Raw genomic sequence first — 25140 nt, 5'->3', positions numbered from 1 at the left:
GCCACCTCATATCAAGTTGGAAACGCTCCATGCATTGAGAGCTGCAGATCTAAAGCAAACATGTTTGTCGATGCAGTTTCAGGTCACAACCTTTTGAACCTGCTGCTTCCCTGAATTACTTTTTAATGGACTCACAACAAGCCAAGCATTGAATAATGCACGATTCAATGTAACAAACTGTTCCTGCTGAGTCTGTAGAGACGTGCTGGCGTGAGAACTGAGCTGTTGTAATCTTTGGCTTAGCGGATGTTTCCTTCAGAACCTAGTCTATCAGCGTGGCTCAGTATTTATTTCACTACCCTAAAAACAATCACTGTAACTATTCCCCCAGCACATATCTCCGCACAAGATGATACAACATGACAAGAAGAAGAATGTTGGATCCTGTTTATTTTGTCAGGACTTTATAGCACTTGGTGACGGCAAGGGTAGGTAATTTAAACTCCCTGCAAAAATACACAATGATCAAGTAGAGTTATGTTAAATGGCAGCTCTGATGCCTTTATCCACAATTGCGGAAATGACACATTTGTTTGTTTTAATCCCATACGTAGCGTTTGCTGACACTTTGCTTGTCTGGCACCGAGACAACTTGGACATTATGTTTGCCACGTATCAGATCTCAGGGAGTTAACACAAACATGCAACAACTGAGCTGGGGGTCTATTATATCAGGCACACTTAATAAATTGGGTTGTGGTGATCTGGAACAGGCTGCCTTGAAATAGTTACACATCCCAAGCTGGATTTGTTAACCGCACAAGCAACTCTTTCGCCAAGCCTCTGAAGGATACTCTCAAGCGGGAAGTAAAAGTTGGATTAGTCACTGTCATTGAAATAAAGCGACAAAATTCAATCTACCAATGTGTACAATGCCTTGCACATGTGATTACTTAAGGAGTTCCTTAAGCTTTTGCTGGTCTTATCCAAAGTCCTGTATATGTGGTCCTATTGAGGTTGAATTGCTCAACATCCTGCTGAGCCCAAGAGTCCAGGATGTCTGACAGCTATGACTCAATGCCAGAACTTTTGCAACAAACTCCTGTAAGAGGAGCAATGGAAACACCTGCTGAGGAGCAGGAGACGGAGAAGGCTGCATTTGTAAGTTACTGAAAAATAAAAGAGAAATATTTCTCCTACTGCAGCCATTCGTAATGAAGTCAACCGTTTTAACACATTTAAACAACACTAAGCAGAGGACAAGACTGTAGGAGAGTCATGGGTCATCATCAAAAGACCACACACACCTACTCTTTATATTTTCCCTCACTCCCCTCGTCTCCAATAATAGCAGAATATGCTGTGCTTCAATATTCTTTATTGTTCAACACTGCAGTGCATAATCACCACTGTCGTCATTCCATATGTTCTCATTGTCAGCAATCACTCAAGTGCCAAATAAAATGTAATGAAGACAACGAAGGAGCATGACAAATCTTTCAGAGCAGTTTCAGAACATGGTTTCAGCATGACAGCGGAAAAGGAGTCATATACAAGGAACAAAAAGAAAAGCTTCCTCTCCATCAGATATGACTTGTATAACCAAAATCATCAGGTTTTTAATGGTTGTGAAATTATTATATACACACCCTTTCAATAAATAGGTGTATTTAATATTAAATTAATGTTTCCTTACAAATACATGGTACATCAAAATAAAAAGCACATCCATTCAAAAACCAACAATGTCCCATCAGCATTTCAATAATGACAACAAGAACAACAAAAATAGAAACACTATAAACACAACAATGTTCATATGACTGCTGTGGATTTGAAGGCACTTCCTTGGCAACACATTGATCCCTCTTCTGTCATTTTGGGGCCTGAAATGAAATGAGCAGACGTAGAGTTAAACATCTTTAGTTTCTGATGCGTTAAAGCAGCATTTTAATAAAAAAAAGTCTTCTGTCCAGTATTGGCAAAGACACATTTTGACTTTTCAGCCTTTCTCAGAAAGTCATGTTGTCAGCTTCTTAAGAGGGTCATTACTGGCCCGCTATTACTGGCATTCCTCGATGTTATCTCTAAGCTCATTCAGAAATTATCAGGATGACTAAATAATGAAATAATGAATCACTTAATTTGCCTTCAAAAGCCTCGTGATTGTGATATACATTTGTCAGATTTCTCAGAACGGTGCAGACAGGATCCCATTATCTGATTCACTTGAGAAACTGAATACCCGAGAATGTGTCAGCCTCCTCAATTTTTATAATCACCAGAAGTCCTATACCACGAAAAACTCAAATTAACTGAAATGACCACTTGTGTGGATGAACTCTCTCGCAGCAATCACTCAGCAGATAGACCTAATTGCTTTCACTGAGAGCACATGCTTTTACCCCTGTTGGATTTAGGACCAGATGACAGTGAACGCATCAGACCTGCTGTCATCAAAGGTCACCTTCACAAAGACATGACTATGACTACGTCCAGAATTACAGCGCTGACGATCGTCTGAGTCCTACATTTGTCTTGAGAGTTGCTATGTTTAGGTTTAGTGTATTAAATGTCAGTGTTAAGCATGAACATGTGTCTCTGGAAGTAACAAATGATTCATAAGAAATCCACACTGATCTGTTCCTGTTCATCTAGTTCTATATTTTTTTAGTTTGCCCTCAGATTGTGCATTAGGTTTGTTTTAAATCCACCTACAGATATGTGTAATGTTTATAAAAAGCTGTTGACCAAAAGATGGCATGGCTTTATTAGTGGCTTCTCACTTAAAAATATTCCAAATGCAGCAGCACTGGAAAACACATTCATAGTTGAGACATAATGGCGATTTTTTTTTCAGCCCAGTCACCAGAATAAAATGTTGGCATATCTGCAAACCACAGGTATGTTACTCTTGTACACTTCATATGTATCATATCAACATTTCTGAAGTGATGATGCTCAGACTGCATGTGAGTTGAGATTCTCATCAGGAGGTGGAGGGGATGGTGGAGGGTGTGAGACCGAGGCGAGATGGCCGCCAAGCAGCCGACAGCAGCAGACCACTGAAACCAATGAAAGGGGGAATTTTGCGACAGGAGTTTGGGCAAATTCCAGCCGTGTTTGTGGCAACAAAATTAGGTATTTTTTGACAACAGGTTGGGACAATTCCAGCTGTATTTGTAGCAACAAAACACACGTTCCACTGGTATGAGGCCCCAGGGCAGACCCAGAACATGCTGGAGGGATTACATATCTTGTCTGGCCTGGGAACGCCCTGGGGTCCCCCAGGACGAGCTGAAAAGCGTTGCTGAGGAGAGCGACGTCTGGAATGCTTTGCTCGGCCTGCTGCCCCTGCGCCCCAGCTTCAGATAAGCAGTTGAAAATGGATGGATGGATGGATGGATCATTTCCAGCCATGTTTGTAGCAACAAAAGTGGGTATCTTTTAATGACAATATATGTGTCAAAATTAGTTTTGGACATTTACGGTTGATGTTGGTAGCAGGTATTTTTAATGAGAGTTTGGGACATTTACAACCACTGCTGGTAGTGACAAAAGCTGGTAGTTTTTAATGACGGTGTGGGGCATTTCCAGCCGTGTATGTAGCAACAAAAGCAGGTATTTTTTAATGTGAGTTTAGGGCATTTCCCAACGTTGTTTTTAGCGACAAAAGTGGGTATTTCTTAATGAGATTTTAGTACATTTACAACCACTGTTGGTAGTGATAAAAGCAGGTATTTTTTAAAGACAGTGTAGGCCATTTCCAGCTGTGTTTGTAGCAACAAAAGTGGGTATATTTTCATGAGAGTTTGGGACATTTATGGATGTTGTTTGTACTGACAAAGCAGTTATTTTTAATGAGAGTTTTGGACATTTACAAATGTTGATTTTAGCGACAAAAGTGGGTATTTTACAACGAGACTTTCGGACATTCACAACCATTGTTGGTAGTGACAATACCAGGTATTTTTTAATGACAGTGTGGGCCATTTCCAGACATGATTGTAGTGACACAAGTAGGAATTTTTTAATGAGAGTTTGGGATATTTAAAACCACTGTTGGTCGTGACAAACACAGGGTTTTTTGACAAGAGTTTGGGACATGTTTGTTGCAACCAAACCAGCCAAATCATGATGTTTTCTTCATCCTAACCAGGTGGTGATTGTGACTAAAACAAATCACACTAAACAAAGACTTAATTTAAAAAAGAAGTAATTCAGCCCTCTTGTGTTTGGTGTATCTGCTTGTTTGCTATTAATCGGATGTTTCCTGCCATCATATGCACCAAGTAATGAGGACTGACAGCTCTGTGCATGGGGCATGTGACTTTGAATGAGTTCATAAAACAAATAACATGTTAACCAAAAGAAATTGGTTTTAACATATTCGCTACATATGAAATGTATATACATCTGTGGTTTCCAGAAACAGTCAGTGCCAACATTTATTCTGGTCATTGGGTTGATTTTATTTAAAAAAGCTGGAACAGTGGTTGCAGGACAACAATGGACCTTTCACAAATTATTAAATATTTATGTACTCGCAATATTTATATAAATAAACCATCAAGCATCTTGCATCTTTTTATTCGTGACTATCTGACTTCACATCTGGCCTTTTTTTCGGGTGGGTGGGGAGGCTAAACATTCTCTGGTTCCAGTTTCTCCATCCTGGGGACTTTCTGTTTTTCTCTGACTGTTATCATCATAAACTTTGTGGTCTGTGGTTGTTTCTCTGTGGTTGTGAGCTGTTGGTCTGACTAAAGAAGACTACTGAAGACTTCATCTTGGGCTCTGGGATATTGGAAAACTGAAATGTTTTACTCATTTCTAAAAATACAGACTAATTTTATCAACAGATAAGCCATAATCCACCTGTAATCAAAATAACCATTAGCTACAGCCCTATATGGTAACCATGGTTACATTTTCAGGTACAGTAAGAGAGCAGGTAACCATCACCAGTCACCACGCAAACTACATTTCTCTCATGTTTTTTTTTTTCCAGAGGAACAGGATCAGCAGTTTGTAACTGAGCATACCAAGCATACAGTATTGTACTACACATGCCATATAAACAATCCACAAATACATGAATTATTGTGAGGGACTACTTCTTTCCCAGTTCATGCAGGGGGCACTGGATGTAGAATTTCTTTCCACATCAAATGCTCATTTCCCACCACGATAAATGAAATGTTGTCATATTAGGTTTTGGGAATCATGAGTTAGGAGAAATGAATGCGTGTAATCTGTGTTTTTCCATCTCTCACTCTACATGTGATCTGTGTGTAACTTCAGAGAAACTAGCATTAACCTTGAATAAAGGTTAAATTAAGATTGAATACATGACAGCCTCTTCCTGACAGTCAAGTGTTTCAGCATGTCCAACAGCAAGAAAATCTATATTCTTAAAGCATTCAAATGTTGAACAGATGCACTACAGACATGTTTCTGATTATGTCAACATCAGTTATCTTCAGCTGTACATCACAATACATTCTTTCACGTCTTGCTGCGAGACAATGATTTAAAAGTATACAAACAAAATTTAAATTTCAGCTTGACACATCAGAGGATGTTGCCAAGGAATCAGAGTGAACTCAACCCCACCCAAGAAGAGAAAAACACTTTTACTCACATGCAACATCTATGACTGCATGCACAGTGGACTCATTGCTAATCGTGTTAGCAATCTTGCACATCTTTTGTAATCTGAAAAAGAAAAGTGAGAAAAATATGTTAAAATCGTCCCACCCTTGCAATTAAAGACCCAAAAGATTGCCTTTCTAAAAAACTGCATTCTTAAAAACTGGCTTGAAACTTCTAAAGTTTCAAATTCTGCTATTTGTAATACAGGTTAAGTCCTTTTAAATCTAATGTTTAGAGACAATGCAAATGTCCCACAGTGTGTACTAAATAGTACTAAATACATAATACTGTCAATGACAGTGAGAGAGAGAAACAAATATGAATGATGTCAGAGGTGATTCAATATGCAATTAAAGTTGCAATCTTCCTTTAGCAGAGCAGAGCTCATGTTTTCTAATAGCATCATCAGTAACAGTAGCATAAGAAATGAACCATCCATCCATCCAACAATACTCTGCATCACCACAATCCAACACATGAATCCTAATTGTGACCACCATATCTCCCTGTCTGGCTAAAACTAAACTTCTTATATCACAAGATCAACTGCTTTAAGTCTCTTGATGCTTATTAGACTGCATCACAGATGGAAATTTCACTGTGTCCACAATAAAGCCAAGTCAAGCTAAACAGATCTGTGACATGAGAGCATTGTCTGCAATCATTCGCCAATGTCTGCTTGATGCTATCCCCTTAATTTCTTAACTTACAGCTCTGGGTGCTTCTACTTCAGCAGTTCTCAACCTGGGGTTGGGGACCCTCCACGGGGTCACAGGGTAAATCTAAGAGGTTGCAGGCTGAAAAAAGAATCTGCTACAGAAAATATGCTTATTTTTCTTATTGTTGCTTTTTATTTATTCATAATGAAATACTGAAGAGTTTTGCATTTTTATGATTCCAAAAACTATTTAGACTAAACAATTTGAGAAGGGATCCAAGGATTACTTTTTGGATTTACTGTTTGCACACCCAAGGGCGTAGCTATATTTTGAAAAATTGTGGGGATATAAGGGCTCAGATAAAAAGAAAAATCCAATGGGGGGATGAGGTCAGAGTAGATAATTATGGCTGGTCAGGTAAAATATCATGCATCAAAACTTGGATGAATTGGATGAATTTTAAGCTGATTATTTCCTGTGAAAATTGCATCAGGGAATAGTTTTTCTATTTGTTTATCTGTGCATCTTGGAAGAGGGAGCCCTCCTCAGTTGCTCTTCTTACGGGTTTTGACCACTTTTTCCCCGTTAAATGCTTTCTTTCTTTTTTCCTTATCTGCTGTAGGGGTCCGACCCGTTCTTTTTTCAAAGTCGTCAAATACTCCTGCTCTGTCAGTGATTTCAGCGTCACACACGTGTCGCCAAAAGCCACCTCTCGTGGTGGGCTTTAGTTTACAATGCGGCTGGACAGCACCTGTTGTGGCCCTATGACGCCGGAAGGCATCAGGCTGACATGCTGCTGGTGATGACGTTAAATAAGGAGCTGGAAAGTCCCTATAGGGAGGATGGGAGGCAGGTGGATGGGTCCAACAAACCCCAGACTTTCACCTGGGAGCCCGGTGTGAATGAATGTAGAGCCAAACCATTATTTTTTTTCTAAATCTAACCATGTGCTTTTGGTAATGTGCCAGTGTTGGTAGCGGGCGTCCTGTAACATTAACAGCAGATGCATAATGATACCTAGCGTGTAATATGTAGATGTAAAAGGCCACTGACAACACCGCGATAGATGCCAACTTGGGATGAGACTGTATTGGAGGAGGGTCCAAAATTGAAATTGAATTGAAATTATTACTGGAACAGCCCTTTCAGGCATGCTTTGTGATTGGGCTACAGTGATCTTTGACTTGACCTGACTGATCTGAAAAGCACTTTGGGTTGCCTTTGGGTATGAAATGTGCTATATAAATACATTTGCCTTGCTTTGATTTTTATACAATTTTCAGTCTGTATTATGAATTTTTAACCATCATACATACATTTTTTGTTTTAGTTTTCTTCTCCCTGCCACTTAACCATTGTTCTGTCCGCTCTTTGGTTGTTTGAACTGCATACTTCTCTAAGGGCCTGGTCACACATGCCCATGTTCATGAATGCAGGCCAGCGACCACCATCTGCTGTGGCAATATTGGTGCTGAATGTCGGCAGTGCCAGGTGTGAAGCACATGGAAAGGTAGCTTGCTAACTAATGTAGCTGGCTGGCTTATAAACACCATGAAATATGATGTTACTGGTATATTCATTTCATTTTCTTACATTCCATGTTTGCCTCCTGACTCACTGCCAGCCAGGTAGCATCGCTCATGTGGGGCAACATGTACTTTTCATGGCCAATATCATACATTCTCTGGTGGTAAGACATTTAGTTGAGGCTAGGCAATGTGAAGATCCAAGTTTGCTTCGTCACGGGAAGCAAATGTTTTTTTTGGCCTGTTGCTTACATTGAATAGAAGTAAACAGGAGGCAGATATTTGCCAGTGTTAATTTCATGCCTGAGTGACCGTGTCCTGCAGCAGGACCAGACTGTTTAGCAGAGAGTGAAGGCTCTGGGAATACAGCTTGTGTTCAGGTGTTCATGGCACCCTTATCCTGTAAGGTTTTTGTAAGTTTTGGTAAGGGTTCCAACCAGGGCCCTTCTGTGCAAGAGTTTGCATGCTCTGTGTCAGTGTGGGTTTTCTGCGAGTTCTCCAGCTTCCTCCCACAGTCCAAAGACATGCAGGTTAATTGGTGACTCTAAATTGCCTGTAGGTGTGAATGTGAGCTTGAATGGTTGTCTGTCTCTATGTGTCAGCCCTATGATAGTCTGATGACCTGTCCAAGGTGTACCCTGCCTGCAGCAGTTTTGTATAGTAGATGGAAGAATGAATCTTAAATAGTAATCTAAACTTTTAAAGAACATTTTCATTTAGTTGAAAAACACTGCTCTATATGTTCATTATTTTGCCATAGATCCCCATCCATTTAGACCAGGGGTGTCAAATTCATACAGCCCACTTTGATCTCAAGTGGGCCAGACCAGTAAAATCATTGCATAATAACCTGTAAATAACAAAGCCTTCAAATCTTCCTTCTCTTCTAGTGTAAAGAAGTAATTTTACATGTAGCTTACATTCTGAAAATGTTCACAATTAATGAACAATCCATTTACAAAACAAATGATGAACAGCCTGAGATGAAGGCTGAAGGATGAATGAAAAATAAGTGCAGTATCAACATTCAGCTAACTCACCCCCAGAGTATGGCTTTGGTGCTGATGCTATTTTCTTAGCAACAAGGTAGCTAAAGCTTTTACAGCTGCAATGCTGATATCCTGGCTAAAAAAACTATAACCCGACTTATGTTTCCTCAAACCTGCTGACAATTAATTTATCTTCTCTGTCCTTAGTTGTCTTTGCAAAATGTTGCCCTTTCCGCCATGACAGTGGTGCTGAATAGAATATTCTTTGAGCATTGAAAAAGTAGGTTTAATGACTCTTCTGCTATTTTAACATTTAACAAAGTAACTCTGTGGGCCAGACTGGACCCTTTGGCAGGCCAGTTCTGGCCCACTGGCCCTATGCTTGACACCCCTGATTCAGACGAATCAATTACATGAAATTTTCAGCTTATCAAATCCTGCTGAGCATTTAACCAGGTGGTCCCAGCCACTAGAAGCCCAACACATTTTAACATAGAACATTATTTGCAAATAAAAAAATACATTTTTTTAGGATTATGTGGTTTGCTGAAGAATCTAAACTTGACTTTAATTTAAGGTACTTATACCCTTAAAAATTTGTGACTAAATATGTGACAATCAAGGTCAACACATTCTCACTCTGACCTCGTCACATGTCAACGTTTGGTCATGGACTTTCCTCATCCACATGTGACGTGCAAGGTACCCTGGTTGCGTTGGTTTTTGACGTTCTGGGATGCTGTGTCAAGTTCTGTCTGTTACATGCATTGTCTTCTTTCAAAATACACTTCTGTTTTCAAAGGAAATTTAAAGTTTAAATACAGTCTCTTTCAAAATAAATGCACTACATAGGTACAACACCACAAATTGATGTTTGTTTACCTTTAACAACAAACACACACGGTTGGGTTTAGGCAACAAAAACACGTGGTTAGGTTGAGGAAAAAAGAACAGGGTTTGGCTTTGAAATCTTACGGGATGTGAACACCGCTCTCTTGGATGAAAGTCAGCATTAGTTGGATCTATCCGGCCACCCTCCCGTCCGCCCCAGTCGGACTTTTGCCGCCTTAACTTTCATCCTTGTCCTGCTGCGTTTCCCCGACGCCACCAGGACCCCTTAAACTATAATGGCAACTGGACGCATATCATACTGACATTAAAGGACGCCTTCTTCCGTTGGTTTCTGACACCACAAGTCATTGCCCAAACAGCAAAATTCGATGACTCCCGAGTGACACCGGGCTCTCAAAGTTAATGTTTTATAAAAAAAAAAAACAACTTATAATTTAGTAGTTTAGCACTCAGCTAACCTCCTTTATCAGGACTGTGTGAATGTTTCATTAAACAACCCACCAACTGTCATCAGATTTCGATTCAAATGGTGGTCACCTTTTTAAGCCCCGACCACTTAAAAACCAGTAAGAAGAACACAAAAAAGAAGGTGAGAAACCCCAGATCAATTAAAATAATCCAACTCAAGCAAAATAATTTTTTCATGTGGGAACAGATTATTCAGCTGAATGAAAAAAAGTTTTTTGCCCTTTAAAGCATAATACTCATGACGACACTGAATGGCACAACAGACCTTGAGCACATTATGAGAAGAGCAACAGAGAGGAAAAAGGCATACATACATGCTGGTCTTGAGCAATCCCTTGTGTTGTGATAAAGTCTATGAAAGTGTGTTCTGCACTCCGACGAGAACTTGACTGGTCCTGCTTAATAGAAAAGGTCTTATCAGGCATAGTGAAAGAGACTGCAAGGGCTTTATTATATGTTATATCATATCTACTCTGCTAGTACAGTATAATCATGCCTAGTGAATTTGTGACTAATCACCAAAAAAACAGACAGATCACAAAGTGAAAGTGAACAGTGCACTATCACAGACGTGGTTAAGGAGTCAGGGTTCAACTGGACTTAACGAACAGAGGACTTGAGTCTTCAATTATAATCACCTCGTAGAGTTTCAGCACCGACATCTAAACTTCCAGATTTTCACACCAATAATGAAGTCTACTCACAGGTCCTGAGACAAATAATCAGCTTAACCTTGCACTGCCTTCAACTTAATTCTGTCGGCTTTAGACCATGTGCTGTTTCTCTGCACTACTGCCCTGCAGCTAAGCCAGGCAACCCTTCTCTGAACCACAGGAGTGCCAGTGTTCATTACGCCTCCGAGACTTAAGCATACTGTATGTTGGCTTACAGGAATGATTTTCTCAAAGAGGGCAGAACTGAGAATTACCACTCAAAGGTTGCATTAGAAAGGTGCCAACTATGCTCTAAGAGGCATTTGCAAGATAAAAACATTTTGCAATGTTTGGAAAGGGCATTAGGAAAACGCAATCAAGGCTGAAATGTTGCAAACACAATGTTGTCTTTGACAGTGATTTTCTTACCTGTGAAATGCTGAATGAATTTGCCTTTCATGTTTACATCTCTAGGAACAATTTCTGGAAAAGAAAACCACTGTTAGCACATCAATCAACACTCATTTTTCAACCACTGAGAACTTGGCAAATGCTACATAATAATCATGATGAATATGTACAGTCATTGTCAGAGTTACCCTCTCCTGCATATATCACTGTGCCGCAGGGAATTTCTCAACATCACCACTTTAAGGTCAACATATAGATCAGTTCAATATGTGGCCGCAGCATTATCATTCATGATAAATATCCTTCAAATAATTTTACAGCACTCTAAAAGAACATTATTCATTGTGCATACTGTTCATCATCAAGTGCAGCATAAGTAGTATGATGGATATATACCTTTACATTATGTCACTGTTATTATCTGGTGTCACTGAAGGCATTTCATAAGGTCTAGATGAGGTAAGAGCATCAGCCCCCCCCCCCACCATTCTACTGTGTACATGCAGGCAACACACGGAGGTGTCTGATAACACACTGGCCACACTAACAGGCTAAAGAGATTATTGTATGAGTTAAATGCTCATCAGAGTAAGTCCATGCAAGTAGTTGCTGGGCTAACATTACATTAGCCCCCAGACTCAGGAACATGTAATGCTGCAACTGCAAGTGACTGCAGAACGAGGATGAAAGATAACACTTAAACCGATGTGAAAGCAAGCATAAGAAGTCGTTTTAAATACATTTAAACTGCAGATATAGCAGACCAAATGAAAAGGATAGACATACTATATATTTTACTTTTCTATAAAGTGGTACGGCCATGTAAAGAGCCAACTCAAGCCAAGATGCTGATGTGAAGAGTGAAAATGGCGACCTGAATTACACAAAGCCAGCTAATCAATAAATGCATGTCAACAAGCACAAAACACAAAAGTCTAAAGCTGCCAATCTAAAGCTGATTTCTTGTGCCACATATACCAAAAGAGAAACTAGAACAGATAACACCAGTCCTTACATCATGTCTGTCTTATCATAGCCGTCATTCTGATGTCAAAGCCATGGCTTCAGAGTAACATGCTACAGGGTGAACACATTGGTGGGTTTACAAATGTTTCTTCTTCCTCCCTTTTGTGTTCAAAACATCTATCCTTGCGTGACCATGGGTCTCTCGGTAGTGTCACACGCACCAGTTGCTAATATGCAGCTTTTAATATCCTCAGAAGATAAATTCCATCTAGTCAGTGGTCTGAGAGAGGTACTTTTCCAATTACATAAGCTGGGGCCGAGACTTTGAGCTTCAAGATGCCAGTGTAACATCTCTGAGACAAGATCTAATTGACAGCGATGGAGGAGAGAATCTGACACTGCAGATAATCAACACATCCTGTTCACTTGGCTCTTACTAAACTCTCATTGCACGTATTGGTGAGGCACGATCCTAAACCAGAACCTCAGATAATGTGGCATGTGTGTTGCAGCAACAATAACACTTTGCATAAAAGGATTTTCTGGGTGCCTTTTCTGTTTTACAGTCTGATTTGGGAAAACCTCCTGTCTTGGATCCCAGATAACAGAACACTTTATTTAAGCCAATAAAGGCAGAGCTGCACCGAGCCCGTTCTCACTCGTCAGGGACCTCAGATATGGCTCATTTATATGATAAATGATGAACATGGTCAATTTGTTTAGGTAATATCTAGAAGTGCAAATCAAGAATGTGGCCTGGACTGTTCTAAACTCTCCTTGTACGGTCTCATTCCATAACTTCAGTCAAAAGGAGTAACACTGACTTTGATACAGCGCTGTAAATTACATGAGTGTGACTCAACGACAGCCAGTGTTGCGTCTCTGCTCAGCCTGAGCAGGGATGCTCTCTATTGGAGCTACATTCTGGGACGTCACAGTGAGTTTGTGTGTGTGCGTGCAGGGTGGTCATCATCATTCATGTTTAAGATTCCACAGTGAATCACACTGAATGAATCATTCACAAGTTTGCCGTGACGATGCTCCTCCTACATGAGTTCCTAGTACCTATCCGTGCATCTGTCCGTCAGTCAATCACAGTTTGAATGAGGGAGCGATTTGTCCAAGACGAGCTGGAAAGGTGTCTCTTACAAATGAGAACACCACGTCTGTAAATGTGACATAGCCCTTTTTCCTACACAGATTAAGCATGCCTTAATTACATGCATTATATATATATATATATATATTTTAAATTTTCCCCCTTTATACTGAGTTGGAAATTTCAGTATAGAAAGCTATGGAACAATTTAATAGCAGACAAACCTTTTTCCCCGTATATCTTGAATTAACAAGCAAACACTGAGTTCCATTCATCCAAACTAAATCAGGCTCATAAATAAGGTGTACAGCACAGACCAGACCAATGACAGCTGTCTCCCACGGTAAAATGGGGATTATGCTTTCATCATCAGGACCTAAAAATAAATCTTATCAGCTTACCTATGAGTCTACTGTTATCCAGCCTAGGAACATAGAAAGGCTTTTCACGGGAGGAGAACTTCATGTCTTGGGCTGAGGTGAAGAGTCCACTGCTACAGCGCCTGGACACGGCTTTGTCCCGCTGCTGGCTGTCTCTGATAACCTGTAAGATTAGATCCAACAGGGTCCTTCTTTCTTTCTGCTTGACGTCCTTGCTGTCCATACACTGGCCCGAGGTGATGAGCAGAAAGAAGATAGTCAACAGTATGTGCCATTTCCTCTCCACCTGCATGACTTCACTGTCTGAAAACATAAGCAAATAAGTTTGGTTACATGTTTTTTACGTGTTTTATTCCAACATCCAAAAAAAGACAGCTGTACACTTTGCATCACACTTAACCCCAAGTATGCTTGCCATTTAAGATCCTTTACACTCCCAAAATTACTCTAAAAAAATCATGTCAGTGGTAACATGCATAGCCTCTAAAACTAGATCTGATCACCAGAAATAGTCTGGTGCAACCCACTTTACGCAGCAGTCGCATTTCGTCCAGTTTAATACAAGAGTGAAACAAATATAGTCAGTGAAACTTTAGACTTACTAGTTTAGGAGTAAAAGATGTTTATGTCCTGCAGAGTGGACACAGTTGTATTACGCAAATTCTTCCAGGCGTTGTCTGTGGTCCAGATAGAGGAGCGAGAGTACAGCCGGAAGATTGTGCTCACCACCGTCTTTCTTGAAATAATGCGTCCCTATTTATACGAGGAGCCACCTTCTTGAAGGTAATACAATCGATTTCGTGTGGGTGGTAAAGCAATGTTGACATCTTTGGTGCAATTTCTTCCAGTGGCATTCGCTCACTTTGGCGTGCGCCCCTCCTTTACGCACCAAAACATCCCCGGTTGTAAGTTTACAGGACTATTCAGCTCCAAATAAAAATGATCCTCTCCAGACAGAGTAATGGTCTAACAACTAAAAAAGAGCCCCGCTGAAATTTCCACTGAAAAAAATAAGCGACAAAGACCGTAGCGCGGCGGCGCGCAGGAAAGTAGTTTTCCAAACGGACCAACTTGTTGGATGTTGGATGCAGAGAAGAGAAGAATCTGTGGGCCTGTAAGCTTCTAGCTGACCTGTCAGCGTGTCGGTGTTTTTGCTCACCGATGCCCAAGTCTTGTGACCGCCTAAGCGCTGCAGAGAATGCGCCTCCAGGAGCAGCCATCCGGCAGGTTTCACCCTTTGAACAGAAATCTGTATTTGTGACAATGCTTTTAAAAATTTGAAAATTCAAGGATATGTTTAAAAATGCATTTGAAACGGAGTCTAGAGAATTAAACGACTGTTGTCGTAAGTCCCCCCCCCCATTAAAGACAATCAGTCAGTGGCTCCAGCATAATGTAAATGAATCCAATGAGAAATAAATTCAGGGTTCATATTTTCTTTTATAGTGGGGATTAATTAGGTCACTGCTTCCTTTATCTATCTGCAGAGATGTGTTTTAGCACAGGCAGCTATTAAACGCATTTACACTTTATATGCAACCCATTACATTATTAGACGAAAACCTCATCTTTACCGACAGACTTTGAACTGTCTGTGAATCCAAAGGAAGAACGTCACCTAGTGGTGTCTCACTTGTTGCGCAAAGAGTTGATAGTTAAAAGAAGCTGGTCAGCCTATTTCTTATTTAAAAAAGGCAAAGTAGGAAAAACCCCAAAGGTAAATTATTATTATTATTTTTTAATTGTATTCTAAGTTCAATTTAGCATGGACATCACAACATATTCCCCCCAAAAAGGAACCTGAACGTTACTATTACAATGGAGCCAGTTCAGAGATTACAGTGAGTCCACAGTTGATAAAGGTAATGTTTCTGTGTATTCAATGAAAGGCTGCCAAATCTTTATAAACGTATGATATCTCTTTTTGGGGACACAGAGGCATGCAAATCATCATTACTGAGGTCTACTTTGATATAGGGGGGTAAAGTTCCTGGAAACAGCAAGAGCTATATTGATACATTTCCTGGAGCTTTAATTTAGTTTCAAATTTGTGACATTTCTAAGGAGGAAAAAGTCCTGGATGTAATGAAAGTCGTATGTCCATAATTTTAGGGTGTGTGTCACACAAATCATACAAAAATTTAACTTTCATGCAGTGCCATGTGCAGTGAAGCATCGTGCCCTCTGCAATGCCACATCTGAAACAGATATTTGAAATTATAGGGTGTGACTTTTGAGGGGTTAGGTAACGCTGATGGTTGATGATATTAGATATTAAATCAAATTTACTATAAAGCACGTTTAAAAACAACCAGAGTTGACCAAATTGCTGTTCAACTAAAAAAAAAAGTAAAATAACTTAACATGGTACCAGGAAAACGTAGGAGAAACAATATAACAAACCCCAAAATATGCACAATTGTTATTATTATTATTATTATTACTATAATTATTATTATGATTATTATTATAAGTAGTAGTTTCAGTTAAGTATACTTATTACATACCGGTTGTCCCATCATCAGTGACCGCCCCGGTTTTTCCTACAAAATAAAATTAAAGAAAAAAGAAAAAGAAGCGCAGGTGAGTTACTTCCGGTATGATTGTTACCATGGTAATGGGTCAACCACTGTGTGTAACCTGGGAAAGCTGACCTCATGTTTGCACCATAGCTAACGTTAGTGTAGTTTAACTCTCTGTAAGTAGTTTAGTTATGAGATAAGAAGCAGTGAAGTCATATTTTTCACTCTCTGGACGCAGACATGTCGCAAAGGTAAACTTCCCAGCAGCCACCGCGGTCATTCCTGTAACGTTAGAGTCAGCGGCTACCGTAGTTTAACTTTAGCTAGTCGAGCTTAACTTAAGCTAACGTTAGCTGACTGGTTTCAATGCTAACGACCCTAGCAGTGTTTAGTTGAGCAAAGTTGTACTGGCATGCTGTGTACAAAACGTAAAAAGTAACACATTCAAAATGGCTTCCCAATTTGTGACTTAAAGTACATTTAAAATTAATAACGTTAGCTTTCTAACTACTTACAGTTTTGACACTTAACCGTGCAATTTGGAAATGTTAAATTAGCCTAACCTAAGCTAAGCATCGACAAGCAATACATGTTATGAATAAAATAAGGCAGCAGTATTAAAAAGTATTTTTTTCCAAACCTCTTTCATGGTAGGAGAGTTGCTGCAGGTGTTAAATGGCAACAAACATATGCGACCACAATAGTACACCAGAAAAAGGATTTAGTATGTCCTAATACATAGTGTGTCAACTGCAGTATGCCAAATAGACCAGGATGTTCTACTACATCCGGTCCGATTTTGCAAGGTGCAAGCAAGCATGCTTTTCTGGCTATTCTGACCCACAATCCTCTGCACAGTCACACCCACTGAACTGCAAACAGATGACAGCTGATTGACAGCTGTCAGAAGTCCAAATGATTAATGACAACGCAGTAAAGTAACTGATGACCAGTCAAATAGTAATAATAGGAATATTAATTGATTAAGTAAACAAAATAATCCTAAGTATTACAAACAATAGGACATAACTGTGAACATTACAACAGAGAACTGCATATGTAATTTCACTGTTGCATATATAATATGTGAGAATCAATCTGCAATCTGTGTGGTTATTACCTTTAAGTGAAACTACACACATTGCAAAGTAACAACAGCAGAGCTCTCTTTGTTGATCTCCATCCCTGCAGTAAGTGGCATTTGTTTATTTCCAAGGCAACCGAAATAAAAGCAAGAGGGTCAAAGTTCAGGGTGTAATGTTATGAGAAGGAAACATGTCCTGATTGTGTGCATACTGCATGTAACAGTACGGACCTTTTAAGGGTAGCTGCAGAACAAACTAAAAGTAAAAAGTATGCAATATGGAACACACCCATAGACTCTTGGGGTGATGTTTGACTCTTGATGTTAGCAAATGAGACTCCTGCTGGCTAAATAATAGAACACTTCACTGAATGCTGAGCAGTTTGGCCATTTTTTTTACTGACATCGTTGCCCTTTACATTCCCAGCTTTGTTACCCTCAGCATTTGTAATTTATAAAACAAAATTGCAGATACCACAGGAGGAACAAAAATCACATATTCAATCTTGTCTCTTTCTTATGTTTGATTACTTTTCTATGACTAAGGTATGGCCTGCATAAATCATGATGTTCTTCTTCTTAATTCCAGGACATACAACCAGCTGTGGGCAGATGCTCAATTAGAGCTGAGCCGTCTTCTGATTGAGGAACTACCTGCTGAGCCCCCTCGCCCAGAGAAGGACAGGGTTGTGTTCTTCCAGCGTCTGGCCATGCTCTATGTGCGCTACATTCAAATCTTCAGACAGCTTGAGAAGGTCTACGATCAGTCGGTTCACCCTCAAAAGAGACGAGTAATTCGGGCAACTCTTGATGGCGTGATAGGGAGGGTGTTGGAGCTGAAGAATGAAATGGTGGAAAAAGAGTTTTCAGAGTACCACTACATGGATGATGTCCTTCATGATTTGAAGCTGACACCTGTGAGTTTCATTTAAAAGATCAAGTATAATGTAATGGGATTGCTGAAATTCCCTGAACAAAATTATACTGACCTATTCACAGAAGGTGTTGGCTACATTCTTAAGTGATGACAGCCATTTTTTCTTCTCACTCTAGGCAGACCTTGAGATCCCTATCCCACGCTATTTCATAAGTGATCGCAGCAAAGAACTCCAAGAACGACAGACGATGCTGACAGATATCATGAAAATGATGGAGGTTACTGAAAGTCCACAAGTGAGTTTAAAAGTAGCCAAATCTTAGTTATCGCCTGTACTTATAGGACTTGATCATATTTGGCTTTATTTGTTTGTTTAAATTTGTTACATACAAAAAACTCACCAGAATGAAAGTTTAACACATATGGCCTATAACTGTGAAACAAAAATGATACTTTTAATTAATTACTGGTTAAATTTAATGACAAATATTAAAGTGTTTCAATTATTTGGCCCCACAGCCTCTAATTACCAAGGACATGAGTCAAGAGGAGGCCATTAAGATCATTCAAATGGCAGAGAGGGCCCGCCAAGGACGCCTGAGGGCCACGTTGAAAGAAGAGAGCAGAAATATGAACAGGATGTACGTTACCAAGGACCCTGGAGCAGCTGCCATTGAGCTGGCCATCGTCTGCATTCAGAAGGTCCTCTGTTATCAACATAAACCCACGTGCCTCTTTCTCTGCCTTTTGTCTTTGGCCTGCATCATCTTGCATGCTGAAAGATTTGAATGGATAAATGTGATTTGCAGGTGTGGAGGGGCTATGTACACAGGAAGAGGACAAAGATCGCTCGGGATGAAGAAATGATTTTTCTAGGAATGGTGAGTAAAATGGATCGTTAGTTTTGCTTATTGCTTAAAACTAAATAAAAAAAATACATTTTTATAAAGCCACCAGTGCTCATAATGAATCTAGTCTGAAAGCTGAATGATATGTGTACTTTAAAGGGACAGTTTGGGTTTTGAAATGGGGCTCTATGAGATACTTATCTAGTCAGTGTATTACATACAGTGATCAAGGCTGGCACGCTCTCTGTTTGCATCCCAGAAACTCAGCAATGCTTTGCTGTGGATTAGGGTTAGCAGCTAAAGGTATTTTAGCCACTTAAAGAAAGTTCTACCTAAAAAATCAATATCATGCTAAACGGATGCTATATATTTAAAATATTTTCACTGCTTTACTTTGCCATCAGTCAGCCCTTTCCTTTTGTGCTTCATCATCTCAACTGTATAACTTCTGTATTCCAATGTGTAAGTGCAGCTGTGCTGCTCACTGTGTTACGCCACAGGTCAGCTGTTTGGTCAGACTTTCAGCAGTTTATTGAAAAGACAACGAATACAAGATAATAAAAAAAAAGAGTGATTGTTACAGTGGTGCGGCTTCTGCAGTGATGTGGGCGCTGTGCTGGACCGTCATAGTGAAGAGGGAAAGGCAAAGCGTTCGATTTACTGGTCCATCTATGTCCCAACCCTCACCTATGGTCATGACCTTTTGGTAGCCACCAAAAGAATGAGATCACAGATACAAGCAACTGAATCGAGTTTCCTCAGTGGGATGGCTGGGCTCAGCCTTAGAGATAGGGTGAGGAGCTCAGACATCCGGAGGGAGTTCGGAGTAGAGTCGCTGTTCCTTCGTGTCGAAAGGGGTCAGTTGAGGTGGTTCGGGCATCTGATCAGGATGACTCCTGGGCACCTCCTGTTTGAGGCATTCCAGGCACGTCCCACTGGTAGGAGGCCATGGGGCAGACCCAGAACACGCTGGAGGGATTACATATCTCATCTGGCCTGGGAACGCCTTGGAGTCCCCCAGGAGGAGCTGGAAAGTGTTGCTGCGGAGAGGAACGTCTGGGGTGCTTTGCTTGACCTGCTGCCCCTACGACCCGGCCCTGGATAAGCGGATGAAAATGGATGGATGGATGGATATTACAGTGATGATGAAATGCCGTTCACCATAAAGACAAAAGGATAACTTTGTGCACCATAGTATAGAGATGAAGGGGAAGACTGAATGGGCTGAAAAAGAGAGAGAGAGGGGTTAAAGTCTGTGGAAACCGGAGCCCCAGAGCGAGCAGAAGCTAACTATGAGTTGTAAATGCATGCTCACGGACCCAGAGAGCTGCTGCTGCCATGTGTCAGACTTACAACACAACTACAGGATCTCTCTGAATCAGAGGATGCCAGCACTTCACCCTTTATTGGTTATTTGGTAAGTTGATTTATTTATTTGTAGGTGTTAAGCGTAACTTTACCTGATGGGTGAGTACAGCAGTGTTCTTCAGCATGTGTCTCTGTGTTTATTTAGCAGTGGTTTTACATAACCCTCTTGAGAAATGTTCACTGCAAACACGGAGTTGTCTCAGTCTTGCAGGTGGAGTGTTGATGTCTATATTCAGTGAAACTACTCACAGCTGTTTTCAATTCTTTGTGTGAGCAGCTGAGTAACAGACAAGCACGCACCATCCTTGAAATCTTTAGAAAAGTGAAGTTTACAAAGCCCCATTGGCGTTTTTGCGTAGGAATATGGCACACAGGGAGCACACTGACTACCGTCTACTGTATGTAATACATTGATTTTAGATAAGTATCTCAGACTTATCCCTTCAAGACCCTACATCATCCTTTAACCTATTTGAGATTAAGTTAAATCTGGTGTTATTTAGATTTTAGAATTGTTGAAAAGGAGCATATCATCAAAGTTGTATTGCATTCTTTTTCCTGTTTTCAGTATGAATTAATATACCACTTTGTTTAAGTCATTTTTTTCCTTTCAACTTTTGACTAACAAAATACAGTAATTTCCCCTTGAGAGCTAGCAGGTTTTTAATGCATGAAGTATGTGTGGTCACCTTAATGTTAGATCATGGATCCGAAATACCAGGTGCCATGTCCTGCAGAAATCACGGCCCAGGCCAATGAAGCTTGCACACGCATTAAACAGGAGGAGCACGACAAAGACTATCAGAAGTCTGTAGTGGCTGTCACAAACCAGCTACGAGATGTAGAGGGTTCTGACATGAGCAACACCATGAAAACCCAAATCCGACAGTGGTTCATTGAATGCCGGTAAGGTGGCGCAGACGGGCTTGTTATGATGTTTTGTTGTCTCAGGTGAGCATTTCCACATTAAATAAATCAAGAAGTGGTCTTCTCACTTTTTTACTCTTATGTTTGTCTTTTTAATAGTAATGCTACAGGATCGTTTCCAGACTACCCAGATGAAGAGGACGGAGGCTCGGCCTTCATTTTTGCTGAAAAGAACCCTCAGCAGGTGAAATACGCCCTGAGTCAAAAGCAGAATATATTGCATATTTTATACAGTAGGTTGCAGAAGGAGAATGATGTTTGGTGTGCACATTTTTTTCAGTTAATGGAGGAAATCGCTGCAAAGGAAGAGGAGGAAGCCAACAACAAACCAAAAGGGAAGGAAGAGAAGAAGGAAAAGGGGAAAAAGGACAAGGGGAAGGGTGATGAGGAAGTAAGGGCTAAATTGATTTTTTACTGATTAATATTCAGTAAATTCTGGTGATAAGTGGGATTTCACTTATTCAGACCAATCCATGTTAACTGTTCTGCTCAGCGAAAAATGCTGCACATCCAGTGAACCAATATAACTTTATTCTGAACCACAGGAGGAGGAGGCAGGGCTGAAGATGCTGCCTTCGGCTTTTCTGTCAGACTTGGAAGTGCAAAACAAAAACTTTGCAGGTATGTTTAAATTTAAAAGAGGTCAGGATAATGTTGTAGATATTAGCCTATAATTATTTAAGTGTTGTCCCTTAAATAAATAAAAGTCAAGGCTTGTAACATCTTGAAATGCTAATAAAAGGGATTCCACTTTCAGTACAAAGCTAGGTTTGGTTTCAGAGTATGTTGTTTAGATACAGCAGGAACCTATAAAATGGGAATGGGTATGCAACACGCCATCAAGGTTTTCCTGTCTTTTGGCCAATCACCACCTGTCACTGTATGGCAATGTATAAGTTACTCATTCACATGAACAAAGCCTGAACTGATGTTTGTCATCCTCAGATTTTTGGCAAAACCGCGATGAGTCCAGAAACTTCAACCAGAGACACGAGGTAGAGCTGATCAAGGAGGAAAAGAGGAAAGTCATTGAGGCAGAGATTCGACTACAGGTGATGCTGACTACAGAGAACAAAGCATTTTACAGCACGTTAGGAATTTAACACCCAAACTGTAAAGAAATTTTGCACCGTTGCTGTTTAATAGTTCAGTGTCTCAGTCACCGGTGTTTAAAACCGATAACAGCACCACCTGTAGTTACGCTCCTTGCTTTGTTCTGCTTTTATCAGGTAGATGAGCAGATGAGACAAGAGCTGGCTGAATTGAAGCTCACTGTGGATAAAGACAAGGGTGGTAAAACTAAAGGAAATGCCAAGGTAATGAGTGAAAGAACAATCCACACATTGTACATATGTGGGAGGTTTGGTCACAGTTTACATTGGCTTGAGCTGCACCCTGACGATTTGTATTTTCTCCACAGAAAAAGAAAGGATCAAAGAGCGGGAAGAAGAAAAAGAAGGAGAAAGATTTGACATCTGATAGGTGAGGTTACATATACGATGTACGATTTGCATCACAGAATTATGTCAATAGTCAATACAATTGCTGGAGAAAACGATTGCATTGCTTTTTTTCCATGTCTACTAGAACTCTTGAGTCTCTGTGTCAGGAGCTGGTGGAGCAGGGCTTGTTGAAGCAGGCAAATGAAGTTAGGCTGCAGGATTTCCTGGGTAAGACTTTGTATATTATTTGTGTAAACTGGTGTGCCGTTTTTTAAATCTCTATTTGTGCTGTCATAATCATAATTGTATGTGAGCTTTAAATCTGATCACAATCCACGTGTTGACACAATACAGAACTCTCACAGTTGAGCAGTTTGTAACATTGACGGTAACTGGAAACCTTTGAGTGGTAATGTGCTGCCCTCTTCTGGTTTGTGATTGCCAAAACACTATGCTCACAATGAACAGTTTCTAAGTGGCACATTAATCTGTGTTGTATGTACATTTTTAAGTCCTTTTTTTGTTTTTCCAATGATTCACAGTGCAGTTTAATAACTGTTGGCTTGATACTGGTTCCTAGGTGACTACAGCTACCTCGGGACAACACTGAGGCAAAATGACATTGAGCCCATGCCATCATTGTCAGATGTGCGGCAGGTCTTATCTCTGTATGCAGTTTTACCATTAGGTATGACAGTTATTTGATTCATGCTTTAAATAAATACAACTGAAAACGTTATTTCTGGTTTTAATATGAGATATGTGTGGTTGCAGGCTCTCAGGTGGTGCATGAGAAGGCTCCTCTGATAAAGGCCATCCTGCTGGCAGGGCCGGCAGGTGTAGGCAAGAAGATGTTGGTCCATGCAATCTGCCATGAGACGGGTGCCAACCTGTTTGATCTGTCTCCCCTGACCACGGCAGGAAAGTACCCAGGCAAGAGTGGCCTCGCCATGATGCTTCACATGGTGTTTAAGGTAAAACACTGGTGTTTATAAGAATCCAGTGCCACTGTCAGTTATGTTTGTAATGGTAGCTGTTATACTAAAGTTATTTTCATAACTGCTGTCAAACCATGTGAGCAAGTTTTTTCTTTGAAGTCAAACACCTCACCTACAAAACTGGAGCATAAACATAACAAGACCTACATAATATGTAATGCTTAATCTCATTAGAGATCTTATGCCTAAGCACTGAAGGTCAAATACCCCCAAAAATGCAAGCAGTGAATATTCTCCTGCTCTGGTATGTGTGGTATATGGGGCAGTATGTTGTCATGTCGTAACACTATTAGTTATGTTTAATATTTCATGGTGAATCTTTTGGAGCATGAAGAATTTTATGGAAGTGCCCTTTGCAGGTATTTACGTTTCAGCTCGGCCAGAAAGTAAGTATGCAGTTTTTACTTTCGCGTAGGTTGCAAGATTGCTGCAACCTTCAGTAATATGGATTGAAGACGCAGAAAAAATGTTCTACAAGAAAGTTCCCAAGGAAGAAAAAGAGGTATTTCTGAGCAGGATATAAGTTGAACAGCATTATCATGTTGTTTAAATGTTTCAGTTAATGATTTGCACCATTTTGGTCACAGTTAGATCCCAAACGCTTGAAGAAAGACCTGCCCAAGTCTCTCAAGTTGATCAAAGGGGAGGATCGTGTTCTGATAATAGGAACAACTAAAGACCCACTAAGTGCCGACATCAAGTCACTGTGTAAAATGTACAGCAAAATCATCCTCATCCCAAGACCTGACTACGGCTCAAGATACAGTAAGACTACCAGTAGACACATTCGGGAACAATTTTGTTTTGTTTGTGGGTCTGAAAAATGACTTTTGACTCTGTTTGCATCCAGTTTTGTGGAAGCAACTGATCAACAAGCAGGGAGGTGATGTAACTAGGGCACTGGACCTCAGCTCTCTTGCAAAGATTTCTGATGGCTACACACCAGGTCACCTGGTCAGGGTCGTCCAGAGTGTTGTCACCAAGCGTCGCATCCTACTGCAGGCAAACAGACCACTGACTGCTGCTGAGTTTGTTGCTCCATTAGCCAAGATTGACCCCATCTTTCAGGAAGAAGAAGAGGCCCTTAAAGTACAGTGCATATGTCATTTAGTTTTCACTGCATTTCTCATGATTGTAACAGCATGTAACAGTTGTATATCCATTTTAATAACATGATCTTGTTTATTTGATTTTGTGTTTTTCTTTCTTGTGTATCACCAGAACTGGTATGCAAAGACCCCCCTGGGAAAGAAGAGAATTAAAGCTGCCACAGGAAAAGATGAAGAAGTGGCACCGGTTAAAGGCAAAAGTGCGAAGAAAAAAGAGAAAAAATAAGCCTGTCGTCATGTTTTTATCACAGCTGAATGTAGACATTTATTGAAGCGTGAATGTGAGTTGCCGTCTGATAACAAAATAAATAAAATTAAAAGCAGTCATTTTGTTGGTTTTTAATCAGGGCTGCTGGGTACATATTTG

The 25140-nt window shown here is 40.3% G+C and overlaps 2 protein-coding genes across 3 annotated transcripts; one reads left to right on the top strand and one right to left on the bottom strand.

Annotated features, from left to right (window-relative positions):
* Nucleotides 1–1308: 1308 nt before the first annotated feature.
* On the bottom strand, nt 1309–16880 carry alkal1 (ALK and LTK ligand 1). 2 transcript variants are annotated; one of them, XM_078168785.1, is made up of 8 exons: nt 16761–16880; nt 16106–16141; nt 14201–14833; nt 13620–13901; nt 11172–11225; nt 10404–10487; nt 5585–5658; nt 1309–1826 (listed from the first exon to the last, which is right to left on the bottom strand). In XM_078168785.1, exons 4-7 carry the CDS (start codon nt 13888–13890, stop codon nt 5594–5596), a joined length of 474 nt encoding a protein of 157 aa, XP_078024911.1. In that variant the 5' UTR covers nt 13891–13901; nt 14201–14833; nt 16106–16141; nt 16761–16880; the 3' UTR covers nt 1309–1826; nt 5585–5593. The 2 variants fall into 2 exon arrangements, with proteins under 2 accessions (XP_078024911.1, XP_078024912.1); XM_078168786.1 differs by having other exon boundaries at nt 10404–10484; nt 16761–16879.
* Nucleotides 16220–25091, top strand: LOC117253993 (dynein regulatory complex protein 11). Its single transcript, XM_033621944.2, has 19 exons — nt 16220–16371; nt 17794–18121; nt 18258–18377; nt 18601–18783; nt 18891–18962; nt 20998–21203; nt 21324–21408; nt 21505–21615; nt 21770–21845; nt 22170–22276; nt 22454–22540; nt 22645–22706; nt 22812–22894; nt 23247–23354; nt 23441–23640; nt 24080–24166; nt 24252–24429; nt 24515–24753; nt 24886–25091. Exons 1-19 carry the CDS (start codon nt 16361–16363, stop codon nt 24997–24999), a joined length of 2457 nt encoding a protein of 818 aa, XP_033477835.2. The 5' UTR covers nt 16220–16360; the 3' UTR covers nt 25000–25091.
* The last annotated feature ends 49 nt before the right edge of the window (nt 25092–25140 follow it).

Source organism: Epinephelus lanceolatus, chromosome 6 (genome assembly GCF_041903045.1).
Source record: "Epinephelus lanceolatus isolate andai-2023 chromosome 6, ASM4190304v1, whole genome shotgun sequence".
Lineage (NCBI taxonomy): Eukaryota > Metazoa > Chordata > Actinopteri > Perciformes > Serranidae > Epinephelus > Epinephelus lanceolatus.
Note: the sequence above shows the minus strand (reverse complement) of the source record. Positions and strands in the feature narration are given on the sequence as shown.

Coding starts and splice junctions, on each gene's coding strand:
- alkal1 (XM_078168785.1), bottom strand. CDS start 13,890: ATGCAGGTGGAGAGGAAATGGCACATACTGTTGACTATCTTCTTTCTG. Junction 11,226..13,619: donor GGATAACAGTAGACTCATAG/GTAAGCTGATAA, acceptor TTTCTTTTCCAG/AAATTGTTCCTAGAGATGTA. Junction 10,488..11,171: donor ATTCATTCAGCATTTCACAG/GTAAGAAAATCA, acceptor TTTTCTATTAAG/CAGGACCAGTCAAGTTCTCG.
- LOC117253993 (XM_033621944.2), top strand. Junction 24,167..24,251: donor TTCCCAAGGAAGAAAAAGAG/GTATTTCTGAGC, acceptor TTTTGGTCACAG/TTAGATCCCAAACGCTTGAA. Junction 24,754..24,885: donor AAGAAGAAGAGGCCCTTAAA/GTACAGTGCATA, acceptor GTGTATCACCAG/AACTGGTATGCAAAGACCCC.